The sequence below is a fragment of the Pseudopipra pipra genome, chromosome 1, assembly GCF_036250125.1.
Source record: "Pseudopipra pipra isolate bDixPip1 chromosome 1, bDixPip1.hap1, whole genome shotgun sequence".
NCBI lineage: Eukaryota > Metazoa > Chordata > Aves > Passeriformes > Pipridae > Pseudopipra > Pseudopipra pipra.
Genome location: NC_087549.1, coordinates 65,631,996 through 65,652,841, shown reverse-complemented (window position 1 = coordinate 65,652,841; position 20,846 = coordinate 65,631,996). Strand labels below are relative to the sequence as shown.

The 20,846-nt window shown below is 42.0% G+C and overlaps 1 protein-coding gene across 2 annotated transcripts; it reads right to left on the bottom strand.

The window, feature by feature from the left end:
- Window positions 1-714: 714 nt before the first annotated feature.
- FH (fumarate hydratase) lies at window positions 715-20,229 on the bottom strand. 2 transcript variants are annotated; one of them, XM_064659671.1, is made up of 10 exons: window positions 20,048-20,229; window positions 11,392-11,526; window positions 10,526-10,636; window positions 8,154-8,330; window positions 7,170-7,352; window positions 6,266-6,431; window positions 4,271-4,474; window positions 3,540-3,667; window positions 1,461-1,614; window positions 715-922 (listed from the first exon to the last, which is right to left on the bottom strand). In XM_064659671.1, the coding sequence occupies exons 1-10, from the start codon at window positions 20,168-20,170 to the stop codon at window positions 780-782; spliced, it is 1,524 nt and encodes a 507-aa protein (XP_064515741.1). In that variant the 5' UTR covers window positions 20,171-20,229; the 3' UTR covers window positions 715-779. The 2 variants fall into 2 exon arrangements, with proteins under 2 accessions (XP_064515741.1, XP_064515750.1); XM_064659680.1 differs by lacking the exon at window positions 20,048-20,229 and adding an exon at window positions 19,636-19,868.
- Window positions 20,230-20,846: the final 617 nt, after the last annotated feature.

The following is a 20,846-nucleotide window of genomic DNA, read 5'->3' as shown; positions in this document are numbered from 1 at the left end:
TGGGGGCCGCACGGAAGCAGGGCTGTTCCGCACACGGAGACGCTTTTCTCCCTCAGCGCACCCCGTGTAAGGAACTGCTGGGCTTGCACCGCCTGCTCGAAGTGTAGAATCATCCCCGTAAGGTCATTTGATCTGATCTGTTACAAACGCCATGAAAACAGTCACAAAAGTGACTGTCCCCCTATACTCAGCACTGGGGAGGCCACACGTCAAGTTCTGCGTCCAGTTCTGGGCCCCTCAGTTTAGGAAGGACATTGAGGTGCTGGAGCAGGTCCAGAGAAGGGCAACAGAACTGATAAAGGATCTGGAGTGCATGTCCTATGAGGAACAGCTGAGGGAGCTGGAGGTTTTTAAACTGGAGAAAAGGAAGCTCAGAGGAGACATTGTCACTCTCTTCAACCCCCTTAAAGGAGGTTGTAGCCAGTGGGGGTCAGCCTCTTCTCCCAGGCAACTAGTGACTGGACAACAGGACATAGTCTTAAGCTACACTAGGGGAGGTTTAGGGTGGACATCAGGAAGAATTTCTTCACTGAAAGTGTGATTAGACATGGGAATGGACAGCCCAGCGAGATGGTCGAGTCACTGTCCTTGGAGGTGTTTAAGAAACAACTGGATGTGGGACTTGCTGCCATGGTCTAGTTGCCAGGGTGGTGGTGGGTCATAGGTTGGACTTGATAATCTCAGAGGTCTTTTCCAACCTAATTAATTCTGTGATTCTGTGATATCATATTTGGTTTATTTTTTTATATTAAGAACACTTTTTTTATTTTGTACAGGAGTTACTGAGGACCTAACATATCTTTAGGCTTCACCCACTGATCAAACTGGTCTGACGTAAGGAACCCCAGCTTTATAGCAGCTTCTTTTAACGTTGTCCCCTCTTTGTGTGCAGTTTTGGCAATCTTAGCTGCTTTATCATATCCTGTAACAAAACAAAAGCAACAAGTTAGCCATTCGCAATTTCAATGATTCATTAGAGGTGAGAGAAAAGTGGGACAGTTGGTCTTTGGAGAATTATTTGCCAGGCATTGCTATTACTATTTAACTCAATTTGCAGTAAATGCACACCAAATGTTTACACTAACTCCTTATTTAAAGTGAAGGTAAATTCTGTTATCCTGGTCTTAATTTACTTAGATCATTCTCCTTTAAAAAAAAATAATCTCATAACATAATCTTTCACTTATTAGCGGTCAGTTCAGGAGAACAGGTTCGCAAATTCTCCCAATCCCCTTCTGATTCTAATCAGAGTTATTTTTCTAATGCACTGGTATGGCCACTGCAAGGAGGACATCTGCAACAGTAACAGCAATTGGTGATGTTGAAGTAAATTAACTTTTGACCTGAGCCATGACTTGGTCTCCTAAACATCGTGACAATACAGATAGCATGTGGAAAATAATGTTGCCACAAAATATTTCAGTATAATGTTTTGAGAACTTTCTGAGCCTCAAACCTACCTATATGTGGGTTCAGTGCTGTTACCAACATCAAAGATTCATTCATCAGTTTGTTGATCCTGTCCGTATTGGCTTGAATTCCTACTACACAGTTGTCAGTGAAAGAAACACACACATCTCCAAGAAGTCTTGCAGAGTTTAAAACATTTTTAATCTAACAAGACAAAGAAGGAAACACCAATTACTTCATTCAGATATTACTAGTTGCACATTCTGGCACATTTATTCATAACCAGTCTCCCCCTTTCAATATCAAATTATTTAACAGGCTATTTTCCTCCCAGTATCTGAAGGTGGTCTACAGGAAAGCCAGAGAGGGACTCTTCATCAGAATTGTAGTGATAGGACAAGGAGTAATGGGTACAAACTGAAAGAGGGGAAATTTATGCTAGATGTTAGGAAGAAATTCTTTACTGTGAAGGTGATGAGACACTGGAACAGGTTGCCCAGGGAGGCTGTGAATGCCCCAACCCTGGCAGTGTTCAAGACCAGGTTGGATAAGGCCTTGAGCGATCTGGTCTAGTCAGAGATGTCCCTGCCCATGGCAGCAGGGGTTGGGACCAGATGATCTTTAAGGTCCCTGCCAACCCCTTAACAGCAGTACAGTAAATAGTACAACCTCCTCCTTTTGCATTCCTATTTAAATGAATTTGTGAGAAGCAGAATTCCTGCGTAAAAACAAGCACAGTATGTGTAATCATTTTGTTATACCCATTCACAAATAACCAACTAAAAAATACAAGAAGGCATTTGATTTGTTGTAATTTTCCCCCTCAGGTACCAATTACAAGAACATATCTAAAAATATTAAGGACAATAATGTCTGCCATTAGTTGTCTTCTTTGATGATCCATAACATGCCACCTCTTTTTTTTTTTTTTTTTGAGAGGTGACTGTTTCTATCAAATTTATCTTCTGACAGGTACACCTCTTGGCTGTTCGATATAATTTTTTTTTCCTCTTCAAAACCAGGTGCTATATGCTTAGAATAAATATATTCAGATTGGCAGAGAAAAAATTACCCTAACCAGACAGTAATGAAGAGATCAAAAAATGCTTTTATTGTAAAATATAAATTTTCTTTCGATCATTTCTAACAAGCATAATAAAAATGCAGCATCAGTCAGTACAGGCTGTGCAGAAAAATTACATGCTGCTTCTTTTGTGCCTCTTATTTTTAACAAGGCAACAAAACCTCAAAAACTTTCTTTTTATTTCTATTTAGTATCTTCTCTAAAAGTCACCTTAATTCTTTTAAAACTATCACCCCACCTTAACCTCTATGCCATTCTTTCAACATCTCATATACAGTTCTCCACAATCTTCTGATTTGGTGCTTTTGTTTATATTCTTGTCCTCAATTTCTCCTCTGTTTAGTTTACCTTCTCAGTTTTAAGGCATAAAAAAAACCAAGAAAAAAGTCCCAAACAAACCCAAAGTAGATACTCCAAAGGAAAAAAATAAGAATTACGACCTCTTGTCAAACCATACAAATTTCAGTTCAAGGTGATTTGTAACACTCCACTAGCTTGATTTTTTAAAATTAAATATACAAAAGCAGCAGCATGTATCTTGGTATATCCTGCTCACACTGTAGAAGGCAGACATTATTTTAAATACTGAAGTCTAAGGCTAATCATTTACAATTTTATATGCCTCACTTGCAAAAAGCATGTAACCCTTTGGTATTCAGCAGTAGCAGAAATGAGTAACAGACAGCTGCTAAAAAAAATAAAAATCCTTGTTTTTAGCTAAAATACCAAATTCGCTGTGGCTTTGTACAAAAATCTTGCCTCGTTTTGTGTCTCTGCTTACTTCCTTAGGCTGATGATATGCATACATCATTAAGGTAGAAGCTCATCTGCATAAGATAGTTTCACATAAAAAAGATTCTCAGCTCCCTGTCAAAATAACAAGGGCTTGCCGTACAAAATAGTAAAATTTGTTCTCACAATTTATTAGCTTCTCTAGTGCTTGTATTGACCAATTATTCACTGAGGGTTTTTCTGCCCATGAATTATCTGACTACACAAACAATCACTGAAAAAGTCCTAGACGTTTAAAATTTCATGAACTTACCATCATGGGCTTAAAGACATTCAGTTCAAAGTGTCCATTGCTTCCTCCTACAGTAACAGCAACATGGTTTCCCATAACTTGGGCTGCCACCATCGTTACAGCTTCACACTGGGTAGGGTTCACTTTTCCTGGTTATGAAAGGGAGAGAAAAAGGGTTATCAAAGAAGGAAGGAGAAAAACCAACCAACCAACCAACCATCACCAGTCAGAAACCAATGGTTTCCTCATCTACCAAATCACATTGAATAGAAAATGATTTTTAAGAGGTAACAAGTCTTACTAACTTCTGTGCACCACAGAAGAAAAACTATTTCCATAAATGATATTAGATTGACTGTAAAGACTATTCCAGTATTTCAGCTAGGATTTTTAGAACAGCTCTGGCTGCTTTAGCAATCTACCAACGCTTCAAGAGCTTGATCAACTGTGCATGAGCTAAGCAGCTGTTCATTACCATGGTTCTTAATAGTCAGGAGTATATAACCTTACTTACCAACATACAGCTGTGCAAGCAGGTATTTTTATAAATGCAAATTCTGGTATAATACATAAGAATTGACAGAAGGATTGAATCATGGACTTACTGACATTTGTGATCACAGAATCATAGGATATACTGAGCAGGAAGTGACCCATCAGGATCATCAGGATCCTGTTTGGTAAACATTTGTTAAGAGACAGTGGTCCAAAACAAAAGAAACAGGTAATAATTCTCTCTGCTTTCTCTGTACCTGGCATGATGCTGCTTCCTGGTTCATTTTCAGGCAGGATGAGTTCTCCAAGTCCAGAGCGTGGTCCAGAACCCAGGAAACGAATATCATTAGCTATTTTCATCAGACTACAGGCCACCGTGTTCATGGCTCCACTGAGTTCAACTAGAGCATCATGGGCTGCAAGCGCTTCAAACTTATTTGGAGCAGTGACAAAAGGCAAACCTACATGGAGGAGGGGGAAGTATTAAACCAGTGAGGCACTTCCTTGCAGACATAAACCAGCTAATCAAACACATGATTAGCTTAATAAAAAATAAAAATTAATAACACTATAAGATCACCTCTCTTCTCTACAGCTTACTTCACTTAGTTCTTAAACAAAGTCAATACGAAAGACACAATAAAAGTCATTAAAATACAGAAGAATATGACATTTTAGCATGTACCAACAACAAAGGCACAAATGTCAAGTTTTCATTCTGTTATATCGCTTTTCATCACAGTATTTTGTGAATGTCAAAAATCTTTCAGAATTTAGCCCAAACTTATGTATTTCTTCCAGTAAATCAAGTTAGATAATTCAGATTGTTAGTTGCTTTGATGGGTTCTCTCAGTTATAAAAATAGATGGTTTTGCAGCATTAAGGTAAATGCAGGCATTAAGGTAAATAAGAAGTAATCACAATGGAATTAGCTAATTAAAGGAAAAAGATGCACCTGAGTACCAGCACTGGAAGCAAACAATACACCACTCAGAATACATGAAAGCTGATTCAGACTTAGGAGGATGCCTGCCAACAGCAAAAGCACAGCAGCAATGGAAGTAACAGCTCTGTTTATGTTAATTAAATGCCTGAAGATTTAAGCCTAGGTTCCGTAATGAAAAACATTTCTTCAGGACCTTGCCCTGGAAGGAAAGTCAAGCAGAATGCTATTAGTGGGAACAGATATCATTAGGGACTGACTGTGGGCTGGACTTCTGCCCCACAGAACTACTGATCTGAGCTTTCATCACCCATTCAAAGAAGAGCAGCATAACCTCCCTAATTTCTTGTGTTTGGCAGCTCCTGACAAACAACACCAAATCCCACCCAATCTGCATGAGCTTCTGAATTGCACAGCTGCCTTCTCAGTTGCAGAGATCCAACCAAACTTTTCCTCTTGTCCTGGCCAATAAACATCCTCTATAAGAACATATGGATCTTCAAGAGTCTGCCCTACTCGTTTTAAACTCGTACAACCTGCCATTAGGACACCTAAAGAGCACCAAGATGGAGAGCTTCATAACACCACCAAAACATGCCCTGTACTGCTCCTAGCAGCTGTTGTTTACAAGAAGTTACTTCTTCCCTCTCAGGGTACAAGAAAGTATTGACCCTCTGCAAGACAGTGAATAATAGGTCCATTAAGAACAAAATACTGTTGATAAGCAATTTTAGATTTTACAGCAAATGTAAATGACGGATGTGCATGTTTATTTTGGGGGCATTTTAAAACCTTATATTGTGACACAAGATCTGGTTTGCAAATCAAAAAACTCAATATCATTGTAAATTAAGTTTTAAGATGTATCAAGACAGCATTGAAAGAATTAGAAAGCTAACCTTTACTCTTTCACATGAAAAAAACGGAGTGGCTTTGGGAGCTTTTTTTCCCTTCTTTTGTGCTGAGTCACTATAAATTAAGAAAGCCAGAGGAGCAAAGATCAAGACAGAAGCATTATAGTTGGGCTAATAATAGAAGTCTGAAACTGTATCCATATTCAATGAGCCTTGCTCAGAAAAACACCATAATTTCCGTCACTTTCAATCCACTGAGTATAATTACAAAAATACACTGCAAGAAAAATCTGAAGTAGAAGGCATATAACAAATAGCATTAACAGAAAGTGTCATGTTAAAATAAAAATACAATTTGAGCTTATTAGAGGTATGGAAACAGAAAGATTTAGTTTGAATTTGACTGTGTGTTACACATACCGCTTTATTGGTAACTCCAAAATATCATTCCTCACCTGTCAGTTCAGCCACTTTAGCAGCAACTTTCTCAGCAAAGCCAATTCTTGTGTTTAATCCTGTGCCAACTGCAGTCCCACCAGCTGCCAGCTGATATACTCTTGGCATGGTTGATTCAATCCTAGCCACACCGTATTTAATTTGTTGCACATAACCACTAAATTCCTTTGAAAGAAAGGACAAGATAAAGGAACAAAGACAATAACCAAGAATAAACACCTAGAATCATTTAGATTTTTTACATGATTTGACTTATTTTTTAAAAAACATGCAAGCACTGCATTTTACCCAAATGCTACATCTTAGCATGTTGTCAGTAAAAGTATGGAAATATTAGATGACTGTTCCCACACAACAAACAATTATACATAAAACCAATCTGAATACATAAAATAAAATTATGCATAATGCCTTTTATCTCAGGTGTGTACTTAGTAGGATCTGAATCCACATTAAAACAGCTCCAAGACTGAACTAATGTTCTCCAAGTACAAATAAAGAAATGGATCTTGGGCTTTGTTCACTTGACTTTAGTTTAGTAAAACCCACCTGTGCATTCTTAGAGAAAAAACCACAAACTTTACCTGGATATCAATTCACTTTAGTTCATTACCAAATTATTGTCATATAAGCCATTCTTGACAATATGATAAGATTTGCCATCTTTTATATTTATACACACATACACACACACATACACAGAGGATCATATATCTAAGCTTTTCATTCAAAATACCTAGTAGTTTTGTTTGTTGGCAAAAACCTCATTTACATAAGTTTACAGATTACAGACTCTCTTAAACTATCAACTTAATTCAGGCGTTCTCAAGTTGGCCTCAATATCCTCCAGTACACATTTACAAGAATTGTCCAAAGAAATGCCTAATTTTTTTTTTTTTTTACCTGTCCAAGTGTAAGTGGAACAGCATCTTGCGTATGAGTGCGCCCTATTTTTATGATTTGGGAAAACTCTTTGGATTTCCCTTCAAGTGCATTCTGTAGCTTCTTCAGTCCAGGTAACAACACCTCATTAACCTCCTGGGCAGCAGCAATATGCATTGCTGTTGGGAAAGTGTCATTTGAACTCTGTGAAGAAAGTTCAAGAAATTTATTTACAAGCTTTTCTCACCACTGTTGCTGTAAGATGTACAGGTATGGCTTTCTTCTCTTTATTTTAAAAACAATTAGAAACTAAACTAAGAGTAAGCAACTTAGGACTGTTCCACAAGGCCAGAGTCTTATTGATAAATCAACTTTTTATAACTATACCTTAAGAAAGTTAAACTGAATATAGATTGTTCACAACAACACTGGGACAAAAAAAAAGAAAAATAATTACTACAGTAGTTATGAGAGACAGGTAAAACGGATGGATGATTTTAAAGGAATTGTAGGTGACTTTAAAACACCTATGTGTTGCTTTCATAATGTTAAATTCATAGTTCACTGGATACTGAGTAAGCAAAAAAGATCAGGAAGGGAAACAACCAAGTCAGTGGCTAAGTATTTTGTTCAGATCAGCTGAAGTTTAAGAAGGAAGTATAATAAAAACATCTACCATGATCCAACATTTAGAAACTGGATCTATATTTAAGTTCTTTTAAGGCTGCAGGAATAGTCATTGTCATAAGGCCACCTCTGCCCATTCATTATGTGTGAATTTTTCTGTCATGAATGAGTTCAAAGTTTTTAATCTCAACAGCTCATACTGTCACTGACAAACATCTTAAAGTTCATTTAAACTGAAAAAAATGGAAAATTGTTGCCAAAGGTGTACCCAAAACTACTTTTTTTTTTTTTTAATTTAAACAGTGGATATAAGAGAACTCAAAATTCAAAAATCCAAAACTTCTGAAGTTCAAAGAAGTATAATACAAGTATAACAACCTGGCTTTTGTTAACATGGTCATTAGGATGTACTGGCTTTTTGCTCCCCAGGGTGCCCCCCATTATCTCAATGGCTCTGTTGCTGATGACTTCGTTGACATTCATATTGGTTTGAGTTCCAGACCCAGTCTGCCACACTACCAATGGGAAGTGATCATTTAATTTTCCTTCAGCTACCTATAATGGAAAAAGAGAGAAAAGTTATTCTACGAGAAAATAAAGTAAAAGCATAAACCTTAATATTTTATAGCTATAATTAAAATCATGCTCTCTATTGTATTTTTAAATCTACATATAACAATTGTGATTGTTTTTGATGTAATACCAGATATTAAAAGGGAAAAAAACATTTGCTATCTTTTTGAAGATGCTGAATTGTGAAACACGGAGTTACACAGAACTTGATTTCATATTCTACAGTTATAGAAAGAAAAGATTTTTAAAAGGTATTTTAAATTATATCTTCTCTTTCCCAAACACTGCAGCTGATTTTACAAGTCAAACACATCACTCACTTTACCAAATTTTAAAGCCATTTGAATTCTAATCCTCCTGGATAGGACTAGAGGTAGTACATGCTGGTTCTCCCTTCCAGTTATTTGCTCAAGTTAGAAAAATTTTTAAGGCAAGAGAAATATCTTAAGAAGTTTTTCAATCAGAGCACATAAGGTACAGATTCAGTGTGGTGTGTCTCCTTCAGTTTTGACCATTTCGACAAGGCTTATCTGTTCCCAAACTTCTCACCATGGGTGCGCTGCTTTCTTCTAGGAGATCAAGATCAACAGCTGCACAGTTTCATCATGTACACTGATCACAACTATCAGCTTGAATTAGAGGCACTGAGAAGTCAGTTCCTTTGGGAAATAGTCCCCCAGAAAAGGTGTTTTTGCCAAAGATCATCAGCCATCCACATGCAGTACATGAAATCTGTGTAACCGGACTGTGATATTTCACAAAAAAAGAAATTTCATACAGGAAGTTCCAGACCTCTTACACCTGTAGACATAACATTTTGCATAGACAAAGCCAGCAGGTGGCTGATAGTAGCAAACACCTTCTTCCTGTAAGGCACGCTCCTCTTTGATCAACATTTTTTAGAGTCTATTGAATCTTATGCACATTTAGAGAGTTTTCTAAACATGTGTTTGTGATAGCATCAAAATCTGTGCTCAGAAGTATCACACCCGTACATATGAGCCTCAGAAAAACAAAGGATCTGTTGTCACAACTCTGAGCCTAGATAACCATCTCTGGATTATCAGGATACATCAGTCCTCCTGGAAACATGTTTTTCAGAAAAGGATCTTACGTATTCCCCATCTTATATAGGGGCAAAGTTCCCACCGCCAGGAGTAACTTGATTCCTTGATGTATCTCTTTAGGTTGTATTAGAAAATTATTTTGTAGGTAAGAGAAAGGATATCATTGCAAGGATGTTTTTAAAACACAACAAAAAAAAGCCCCAAACAACTTTCAGAACTTATGAATCTAAACTAAGTAGCCTTTAGCCACCAAAACTTCTAATCCACCTTTAACTAGGGGAACCCTAGAAACAACAGAAAGAGCCTGGATATATTCTGGAATCCCCCACAGCTATTGGCTCTTGGGACTTGGGCTGCTACAGCTGGTAGAAAGAGGATGAGGCTTCTGCAAATACTGAAATATTTTTAAGCAAGTTAGAACAAGAAAACTCTGTTAACAAATGCTTCTAGATAAACAGATCTGTTGATTTATACAAATCAATGCACTTGGTATTACCACACCTCAAATAATGGTCATTTACAACTCTGCACTTGGGTGGCATTTATCCTAAGAAAGAGGAAGATGCCCATTTGTCTCATCATGTCCTCTTTAGCAATAAAACTGATACTTACAAAGCACAGATTTACTAGTAAGCCTAAGTCTGGAGAGGAAATAGACCAGTAACAGATAAACTACTCAAACTGCAGACGGTCTTCAGATTACCAAGATCCAATTGCTTTACAGATTAGAGACTTCCAAAACTAAAAAGCTTTGCTTGGCATATCAGACTTCATTTAGTTAAATGAACTGAGACTCTATTCCCCTCCTAGGTTCTTTTATACTGTTCATCTCGTAAGAGTCAACACTATACAAGTAATAATTATTCTTAATAGACGGAGAAAAAATCACATTGCTTTAAGTATCAAAATGCATTTGAATATTCCATAATTTCTTTAAAAGCAAGAAGTAAAATACTAAAATTATCATATAAAGTAAATGATTTCTGAAAAACAAAATTCACTGATAAATGCTTTTCTCTAGCAATCGGAGAAATGCAATCCCTCAGGCTCCTGTGAAAAGCTTAACAAAAATACAATGGCAGTTCTAGTATTTTAACAGTTTGTTCCTACCTCATTTGCTGCCTGTACAATAGCTTTAGCAATCTTTGGGTCGAGACCATAATCTTGATTTACTTCAGCAGCTGCTCTCTTCAAGATGCCAAAGGCCCTTATGACTTGAACCTGAGACACAAGGGTAAGTTTAAATACACAATTTTCTTCCCCCAAAGGACATGTTAGGAATTTATAGTGCATGTCTAGTTCTAAACCAAACTCCTTCTGATCATAAATCCAGCAGTAGTTCATTGAACAAACCAGAGAGCAATCAGGTCCTATGGCCTATGCTACCATTAACAGTAACATTCATCCAAGCAGGCCAGAGAGCAGTATACAGCTTTCTTTGCAAGTCCATGTATGCTCTGTGCATCAAAAATTACATGCATTAAAACTGAACTGGTTCCATTTCTAAAATAGCCTTTTGAGGGAAAACTGACATATGTTTCAGTACATGGAAAGTCAGTATATGACAAAGCGAGTGCACACTAATGCTCTACGCACAGCTACAAGTGAAAAAGCAACTTTATATCAATTCATGCTCTGCTTAACAACCTCAATAAAAAAACTATATAAAAGACACAGCAAACAAATTATTCCATTCAATTTTTCATCTCTGGGAAAACGAAAGATAGATTTCCACTCATCCTGGTTATTAAAAAATTAAGCAACACAATAAAAATTATTCAAAAGCAATATTCAATTTATTTCAGTGCAACAAAAAAAGGATTTCTACCACAGAATGATATATTGCTATGGAATTTCTACCTTTAATTAAAATTCAAAGTTGCTTACACTTCCAGCAGAAGTCTAAGAAAAAGGTATTCATTTTCACATCCAAAAAGCACTTAAGAAAGAAATTTACACATATTCAAATTACTTACTGGCATCCTTTCTGAAACACCTCCAATTTTGAAATTCATTGTAGATCTTACAGTTTGGGCACCATAGTATTTGTCACTTGGGACCTTAAGTTCACCAAAAGTATCATATTCTATCCTAAAAGCCTCTTGAGTGGACTGTAGAAAAACAAAACAAAAAAAATTCAAACACTGGTAAATGGCACATCCATTTTCAAAGCAAGCAGTCAAGAAAAAAAAGCCAAGAAGGGGGAAAAAACACAACCCTTAGGGGTGAGCCCTTGGGAAAGCTCTATCAATAGAGTCAAGTCAGTGCTGCAGTGCAGTCAAAGGAGAAAACCAAACCCAAGGAACTATTGGGAAAAGCAAAAGATATAAAAAGAAACATCGCCTTGCCACCATGGTTCATCCATAGTCCAGGGAAACAGTTCAAAGAAAGGCAGTGAAGTTGATAAAAGGTAGGGAACACCTTTCTTAAGACAAGTGGCTTTTTTGTTCAGAAAAGAGGTAACTTGGGCATTGAAGGAAAACTGAGGTCAATAAAAGCACCAGTATTAGCTGTTCACTGTCTCTTCCAATACAAGAAACAGGACCACAACATCAGGCTAGTAGGAGTCAAGTTCAAAGCAAGGGAGAGGGAGCAGCTCTTCACACAAGTCACAGGCTGATAAAACTCCTTGCTGGCTGATGCTGCAGATGAAGGAAGTCCGTATGAGTTCAGGGAAGATGAGATAAGCACTCAGAAGAATAAACTGGGTTATTACACAAACCAGGGAGGGTGACTTCACCACTTCCCTGGGCAGCCTATTCCAATGTTTGACAACCCTTTCAGTGAAGAAATTCTTCTTGATGTCCAACCTGAACCTCCCCTAGTGCAGCTTGAGACCATGTCCTCTCATCCTGTTGCTGGCTGCCTGGGAGAAGTGGCCAACCCCCACCTTGCTACAATGTCCTTTTCAGGCAATTGCAGAGAGCAATAAGGTCTCCTCTGAGCCTCCTCTTCTCCAGGCTAAACAACCCCAGGTCTCTCAGCTGCTCCTCATAAGACTTGTGCTCCAGACCCTTCTCCAGCTCCGTCATCCTTCTCTGGACTCACTCCAGCACCTCAATACCTTTATTGTAGTGAGGGGCCCAGAACTGGACACAGTACTCGAGGTGCAGCCTCACCAGTGCCATGTACATGAAGAGTTTGGGTCAGAATACAGGGAAAGCATCATACATATTAGCACAGTTCCTACTCTTCCCCAGGAGCCCACTTCTGAAGTCAGACTGTTCCTCTCTTTTCTTGGTTCATTTTACTCACTCCTTGTTAGGTGGGTCTCAGTCTTCTTGGACAGGAGCACAGCTGTGTATTGGCCAGAATGCTCTCTCCAGCAGCCCTGACCTTCTGCAGCAGCTTGCCCAGGTTTGCATCACCACGGATGGCATGTTGCAGGAGGGGAGAGGGGAATGTCTCAGCCTTTTTGCTGACCTAAGCATCATTCCCAGCCAGATGGAGACACTCTGCCATCAGGTATTCCATCAGCCTCATACCAGAGACACTAGCCCTGCTCACTTTTGAGTACTCGCAGAGCAGATGGTGCACATGACCCAGAAGAAACTGCAGCCCAGCCCCCAGCAAGGGTTAGCTCTCACACTGCCATCCGCTCCCCGTATCTTGTGTTTTGGCTGATGCTCTCCCAGACATTGACTTCACAAGAATAGAAAGATTAGTGTGACGTGGTACATCATTCCTATGTTCTTTAATCTTCTTTATCCTATTTGAGACACTTAGCATTCATTTACATGCTAACAAGAAACAGAACATAGTAAACGCATCTTCAGTATCTTACTGCCAAAAATGTTTAATAGGGATGCTTGTGGGCCTTACTGTACATGTGCACATATTAATATTCCAACAGTTGGGAAATCCCTGTTTTTGATATTTTGGCACCTTGTATAAGCAGACAATGTCAAGCTTTCACAGAGCTGGATAAGCAGAACCAATTCAGTTCCAAGCCCAGCTCTCGATATGATCAGTGGTTCAATCACCAAAAGCATCCACGCTCAAACGATATAAAAAAGATAAACTACTTGTGACCTTTTAGACAAAAAAGCTAGCAGTTGCACAACGGATTCCTCAAACTTACATAATCCCAATGTCAACAATGGTGAAACAAAGATAAATAGGATCAGTGCATACTTGTACAAGTACTTTCTAACAATGAAATCATTATTAAAAAAAATTACTTCCCTAGCAAATTCCACATTACACATTTACAAACTCCAATGACGTTAACAGGTTAAGGTGCTTTAAGATGAATGTAATTTGCTGATTCACAGAATAAGAAGTGACATTAGCTAAAAAAGCAAAGTGCTATTTTTCATACATACTGAAGTAACTAAACTGTAGCACCCTGAAGAAGCCTTGTCTGAATTTGAATGTAACAAACATGCTTCCCTCACTCCTCAGCCGGAATTCACCCTCTTGAGTGGCTTTATGAGCGGAAGGTCCCAGTTCCTGTATGTAAAGCGGTTTCTGCAGCCACTCTCTGATCTACAGGATCTGCTATAAAATGGTGCATAATCAGCACGCTCTTGTCAACCCTCTACTCCCCCACCCCCTGAGCCATAGAAGCCAAAAGCAGACCTAATCAACTCCACCACGAGCCAAGGCAAACTCCTGTGCTCTCACCTAGTTTCTATCACAGCTACAAGCCTCTGCTCAGAACTACTACTCCTCACCTTTACAAATTTATTCTTTTTAAATTCCTTAAAAAGGCCTGACAAGGCATGCTCTGCCCTCCAAAATCCCTAGAACCCACAGTCCAAAGCTAACAGAGCTAGACAAACAGAACTGCACTTTTGCCTTGTTGGAGGGAACTAATCAGCTAGAACTGATTGCACCGTAACACGCTGGAGATACTCAAATGGCACAACTGCTGCAATATTGCTTCCCGTGGAAAATTACATTCTGATTTACAGATGGACCAACTTTTGGATATAAGTATTTCAATTCAAAGAATCATTGTTTTTAGCCTGTCAAAAGCATTTTCTGAGGCCATCAGAAAATGCAATCTGTGCTCAACTGCTATGCTTTAGCAGATGAAGGATGTTTCCATTTTTAAACATCATTTGTCCTTTATATATCGGGCTTGGCACAGCGTGCCCAGCTTGGCCCCAGGCACGTGTGCTCGGCCGGCCCTGGGCACAGAAAGGAGCGAGACAGGGGGAGCTTCGCCGGTGTGGACAGTGCCCTCGTGGGAGACGAGAGGGGGAGCCCAAAACACACAAAAGAGAAGGACAACTCCAAACCCAGGCAGATGGAGCTTGTTCAGCCCTGTAAGGCCATCCATCTAAGAGAAGGTCACTCTAATTAAACCTATGTCCTGAGGACCTCGCTGCCACCGTCCAAGCTCGCTCGGCCCTGGCAGATGAACCTTAGGATTAAAGGGTGGGTTCAGTTCCGCGCACACTGTGTCTCACCTAAAAAATCCATTGCGCAGGCTTGAAGGCCTTACCCACATTTGCAAAGCCCCGTAGCGACATCTTCTACAAATGTAGTCACACAAGGATCAAAAGACAAGGGCATATGCACCTCCAAAGGTGCAGTCAAATTAACTCTAGCATGCTGGAACATCAGAACCATGCTCAATTCTGCAGACAGCGGACGTCCTGAGCGTCAGTCTGCCCTGATTGTCCATGAGCTGGCTCGTCTCAACATCGACATTGCTGCTCTCAGTGAAGGTCGCCTTCACGAGCAAGGCAGCCTCAGAGAACATGGTGCCGGTTACACACTCCTTTGGTCAGGTAAGCCCAGAACCGAAAAGCATCTCTCGGGAGTACGCTTCATGATTAAAAACTCTATTGTTCCTAAACTCGAAAATCTGCCGACAGGTCACTCTGACCGCATTATCTCCCTACGCCTTCCACTACACAACAACCAACACGTTGTCCTCTTTAGTATATATGCCCCAACTCTCCAAGCTGACCCTGCTGAAAAAGATAAATTTTACACCGACCTGCGCCGCCTTACCCAGAAGGTTCCTGCAGATGATAAGATCATTATCCTTGGTGATTTCAACACCAGAGTAGGAAAGAATTTTGAAGCCTGGAAAGGAATATTAGGCAAGCATGGTGTTGGAAGCTGCAACGATACTGGTCGACTTCTGCTAGAATTCTGTGTGGAACAACAGCTCACCATTACTATCTTTCAGCAGAAAAATAGTCTGAAGACAACCTGGATGCATCCCAGATCCAAACATTGGCACCTTATTGATTATGTCTTGGTGCAACAGAGAGATGTCCACGATGTCCACCACACCCATGTGATGCCCTGCGCAGAATGCCAAACAAACCACGACTGGTGCACTGTAAACTTAACCTCAGTCTTAAATTCAAACCTAAAAGGGGCAGTATCCCAAGGAGGAGACTCCAAGTTAATGATCTCCAATCAGCCACAGTGAGAAACAAATTCCAGGCTAATCTTCAAACTAGGCTTGATAACCATTCCACAGATTCTACAGATCCCTCTCCTGTAACACTCTGGCACCAAATTAAAAACAGCATCCTGCAGTCCTCTGAAGAAACCTTAGGGTTCTCCCTCAAGAAGAACAAGGACTGGTTCGATGAAAACAATCAAGAGATCCAGGAATTGTTGAGGAAGAAGAGAACCGCCCACCAAGCACACCTTGCACTGCCTTCCTGTCATGCAAGAAAAACAGCCTTTCACATCACATGCAGCAAGCTCCAAGAGAAACTCCGTGACATCCAGAACAAGTGGTGGATCAATCTAGCTGAAAAAACACAATTATGCACAGACACAGGTGATCACAGAGGGTTCTATGAAGCCCTGAAAACAGCATACGGGCCTACATACCAAGCTCAAAGTCCTCTACTCAGTGCTGATGGGCAAACACTTCTGACAGATAAAACCTCCATTCTGAATCGATGGTCTGAACACTTTCAGACCCTTTTTCAGAGGAGAAACCCTCAAGGCCATACAGCAGGTGAAAATTGGCAAGGCAGCTGGGGTTGATGGAATTCCACCTGAAGTCTGGAAATAGACTGGGGGGGGGCCTTGCACTCCATGCTAAATTTCACGAGTTCTTACTAGCTGTTGGGAACTAGGCGAGCTACCATCAGACCTTTGAGATGCAGTCATTGTCACCCTATATAAGAAGAAAGGTACTAAATCAGACTGTTCAAATTACTGTGGTATTACTCTGCTCTCCATTGCTGGCAAAATCCTGGCAAGAATACTCTTAAACAGACTAATACCCACTATAGCAGAAGGAATCCTTCCTGAAAGTCAGTGTGGTTTCAGAGCCAACAGAAGTACCACAGACATGGTATTTGTTCTCAGACAACTGCAAGAGAAGTGTAGGGAACAGAACAAAGGTCTCTATGTAACCTTTGTCAACCTCACCAAGGCTTTCAATACTGTGAGCAGAAAAGGTCTATGGCAGATTTTGGAACACTTAGGTTGTCCCCCCAAGTTCCTCAAAATGATCATCTCACTCCATGAGGATCAGCACGGCCAAGTCAGATATGGCAATGCACTTTCTGACCCCTTTCCAATAACCAATGGTGTGAAACAAGGCTGCGTTCTCGCACCAACCCTATTCACAGTCTTTTTCAGCATGATGCTCCAAAGGGCCACTGCAGACCTCAATGATCAGGACGGTATCTACATTCGATACCGTACTGATGGAAGCCTTTTCAACCTAAGGGAACTGAAAGCCCACACCAAGACCTTAAACCACCTTGTCCGGGAGCTGCTTTATGCTGATGACGCTGCCCTTGTCACCCACACAGAAGCAGCTCTGCAGCGTTTAACATCCTGCTTTGCAGACACTGCTGAGCTCTTTGGGCTGGAAGTCAGCTTAAAGAAGGCAGAAGTTCTCCATCAACCTGCACCTCAGGAAGTCTTCCATCATCCCCATATCACCATTGGCGTATCAGTGCTCAAATCAGTCCAACAGTTTAATTACCTAGGTAGGATCATCTCCTCGGATGGTAAGATTGACAGAGAGATAGACAACAGGCATATAGTTCAAAGGCATATAGTGCTTTTGGAAAGCTTCATAAAAGAGTTTGGCAAAATAAACACTTGAAGAAAAGTACAAAGATCAGTGTTTACAGAGCCATTGTGCTGTCTACTCTCTTATAGGGATCCGAATCATGGGTCATCTACCGCCACCACCTGCGACTCCTAGAATGCTTCTATCAATGCTGTCTTCGTACAATCCTAAATATCCACTGGTCAGATTATGTGACTAACACGTCTGTTCTAGAACAAGCAGCAGTCACAAGTATTGAGGCCGTGTTGCTGAGAACACAGCTGCGCTGGGCAGGACACATCTCAAGGATGAAGGACCACCGCCTCCCTAAGATCTTGCTTTATGGTGAACTTGCCACCAGCTGCCACATGAGAGGAGCCCCGAAGAGAAGATACAAGGACTCCCTGAAACAACATCTCAACCTTGGCCATATTGATCAACATAACTGGTCTACTCTGGCCTCCAACCGCGAGGTCTGGAGACACACCATCTATAACACTGCTGATGCCTTTGAGAATGCACACAGGATCATCCTCGAGGAGAAAAGGCAACGCAGAAAGAATCGTGCCTTGCAGAATATACCACCTAAGGAGTCTTTCTGCTGTGCCTTTTGCAATCGGACATGCCTGTCTCGTATTGGCCTTTTTAGCCACCAGTGCACTTGTGACAAACGTGGGTAGAGACCTTTCCCAAATCTTCGTTCACGAAGCCCGGCCATGATGATGATGTCCTTTATAACATCGAGTCAAAAATTCTGAAATTTACCCTTTAGAAACCAAACCCCAATACTTTACAACATTCAGCTACAGAAGAACCATTGCAACCACAAATCCATTTCAAACATCCTGCATAGCTTTAAGTTAAGTCATACCATAGTCATGGCCAGTCTTCGCGAATGAAGATTAGGGAAAGGTCTTTACCCACATCTGTTACAAGTGCGCTAGTGATACAGGGCTTTGCAAATGTGGGTAAGGCATTCAAGCCTGTGCAATGGATTTTTTAGGTGAGACACAGTGTGTGCTGAACTGAGCCCATCCTTTAATCCTAAGGTTCATCTGCCGGGGCCGAGCAAGCTTGGACAGTGGCAACGAGGTCCTCAGGACGTAGGTTTAATTAGAGTGACCTTCTCTTAGATGGATGGCCTTACAGGGCTGAACAAGCTCCATCTGCCCGGGTTTAGAGTTGTTCTTCTCTTCTGTGTGTTCCGGGGCTCCCCTCTCAACTCCCACGATGGCACTGTCCGCACAGGCGAAGCTCCCATTCTCTCGCTCCTTTCCGCGCCCGGGACCGGGCCCCAGCATAGTACAGCATGAACATTTGGTTGTAGCTACACAATGTGTAGCTGAAGGATATTTTGTTATGACTACTGCTGTTATTTAAACCCAAGCAACTAACAGTGCACACAGGACAGGTCATATTTCTGACCTGCAAAGAGCAGGTGTTATCTTTCTTATAAGATTGCAGCCTTTCACAAATACTGAGTCTTCAGCAAGTAAATGAAGGTTATGATCTAGAATGTTTTTCTCAGATGATGCCAAATGGGAAGATAAAAAAGGGAACCATCTCATAGGCCAATGGTTTGAGCTACACAGTCTGCTTTGACACCAATTTTATTATGCAGGTAAGATTCAACTGCCATGAAGTTTATTCACTTGTTGGAAAACTTGTTCTTTTAAATGCTATTTTCTACACCTTAATCAATATCACAGATTGGAAACCAATGTTCTCATTAAATTTACTAACTAATTTGGTAAACTAAGGAATTGATAAAATCCTGAACACCCCACTTCCTGCCGAAATTCTTCTGACAGTCTAAATTACCTCGTTTTAAGGAGTGAGCTCACAGAGGTGCACGTGAGGCTAAGGCTTCCATGCAACATCCTAGGTGTTATTACCGAGATTTGAAGTTCCTTATTCGAATAGCAGTTTTGTTTCCGTGTTGAACTGTGTGCAGTAATCAAATCCCACTCATGTCTGAGCCCAACAGTCTGTACTTGAACAATTACTGCGGATGCCTCCTAGAGGCCACGGGCTGCTCTCTCAGCTAAAAGCTCCCTAGTTTTCAGACGGCCCCAAAGATATTCCAGATATCCGCACTCCTGTGAGGACGCAGCTTCTCCTTATTTGTACCTCAACAGCTCTAAGAAAGGCTCTCAAATTCCTGTGGGAGCAGCTGCCGCACGGTAGAGCTCTGTTAGACCAGGTCCTGCACCAGCACCTTTCCTACCTGACTCCCCTCGCCGACCACAGCAAGGCGGCTCAGGGCCGTGCTCACGGCGTCAATGTCATCCCCCGGACAGCTGCACATCCCGGCCCGCCCCGGGAGCAGCTGCCGCTCGGGGCCGCAGATCCGGGGCCGTCAGCGGGGCCGAGCCAGGCCCGGCGCTGCCGCAGGAAGGATGCGGGAAAACGGCCGCGCAAGCCCGGCAGAGAACGGCGGCCACGTCCTCCCGCTGCCGGCGCGCTCCCGACGGAGCAACACCCCGGATTAAGTCCCCCGCACCCGGCCCTGCCCGCAGCCGCCGCTCCCTCTGGCAGCGCACGCTGCCCGTTCCCCCGGGGCGGGGGCGGAGCGAGGGCGGCGGCGGCCGGCGGTGGCACTTAGAGGTCACCGCTGCCCGCTCCCCACCCGGGCTCACCATGGCGGCGCGGGGCGGCGGGATCCAGCGGGGGCCGGCGGGATCCAGCGAGGGCGGCGGCCGGGAGAGCAGGAGCCCGGCAGAGCGGCCGAGGCGGCGGCAGGCGCGGAGTGATCGGTGCATGGTGGAGGGGGGCCGGGAGCACCGCGGGGGTGGGAGGCGAGGCAGCACCGCCCCGGACGAGCGTCACGGGCCCGGGGCGCCCATCCCCGCCGAGGCTCCGCCGCGCCAATCGCGGCCGCGGGGGGACGGGCCGGGACAGGACCGGGATGCCCGAGCGGGGACGAGGGCGGGAGCCTAGCACGGGCCCGGCGAAGGGCAGCGGGGGAGGCGCCAAACAGCGATTTTTCCCACGCTGGAAAAAAACTTATAAGCTTGTCCTGCCTTACTGTAACCTTGTCAAAGATGCATAGAGCGTTATTTCCTGTCGCCCGCGCCCCCCCCAGCGACAGCCAAGGCTCCTTCTATTAAAAAAAAAAGGCTTCTCCCTTCCTGCCCATGCAAGGGTAGTTCTTCGACATGCTACGTCTCCCCCTGGTGCAAAGTACAGAAACACTACAAGAGCGAAGTAAGGCGGATTGAACTTTTCCACCCAGCACCAGCAACATTTCAACACTTAGGAATAATGAATTCCATGCACATAGTACTTCTCATACCACAAAACTGCAAGATCCTTTAACAGATGGTGTTTTGCTTTGACTCCAGTGGGAGCAGAGCTGGCCATGTGCATATATTTCTATTCAAAGGATGCACTGACTCTTCAAAGAGGACACTGAAGTCCAATTTTAAGCACGGAATG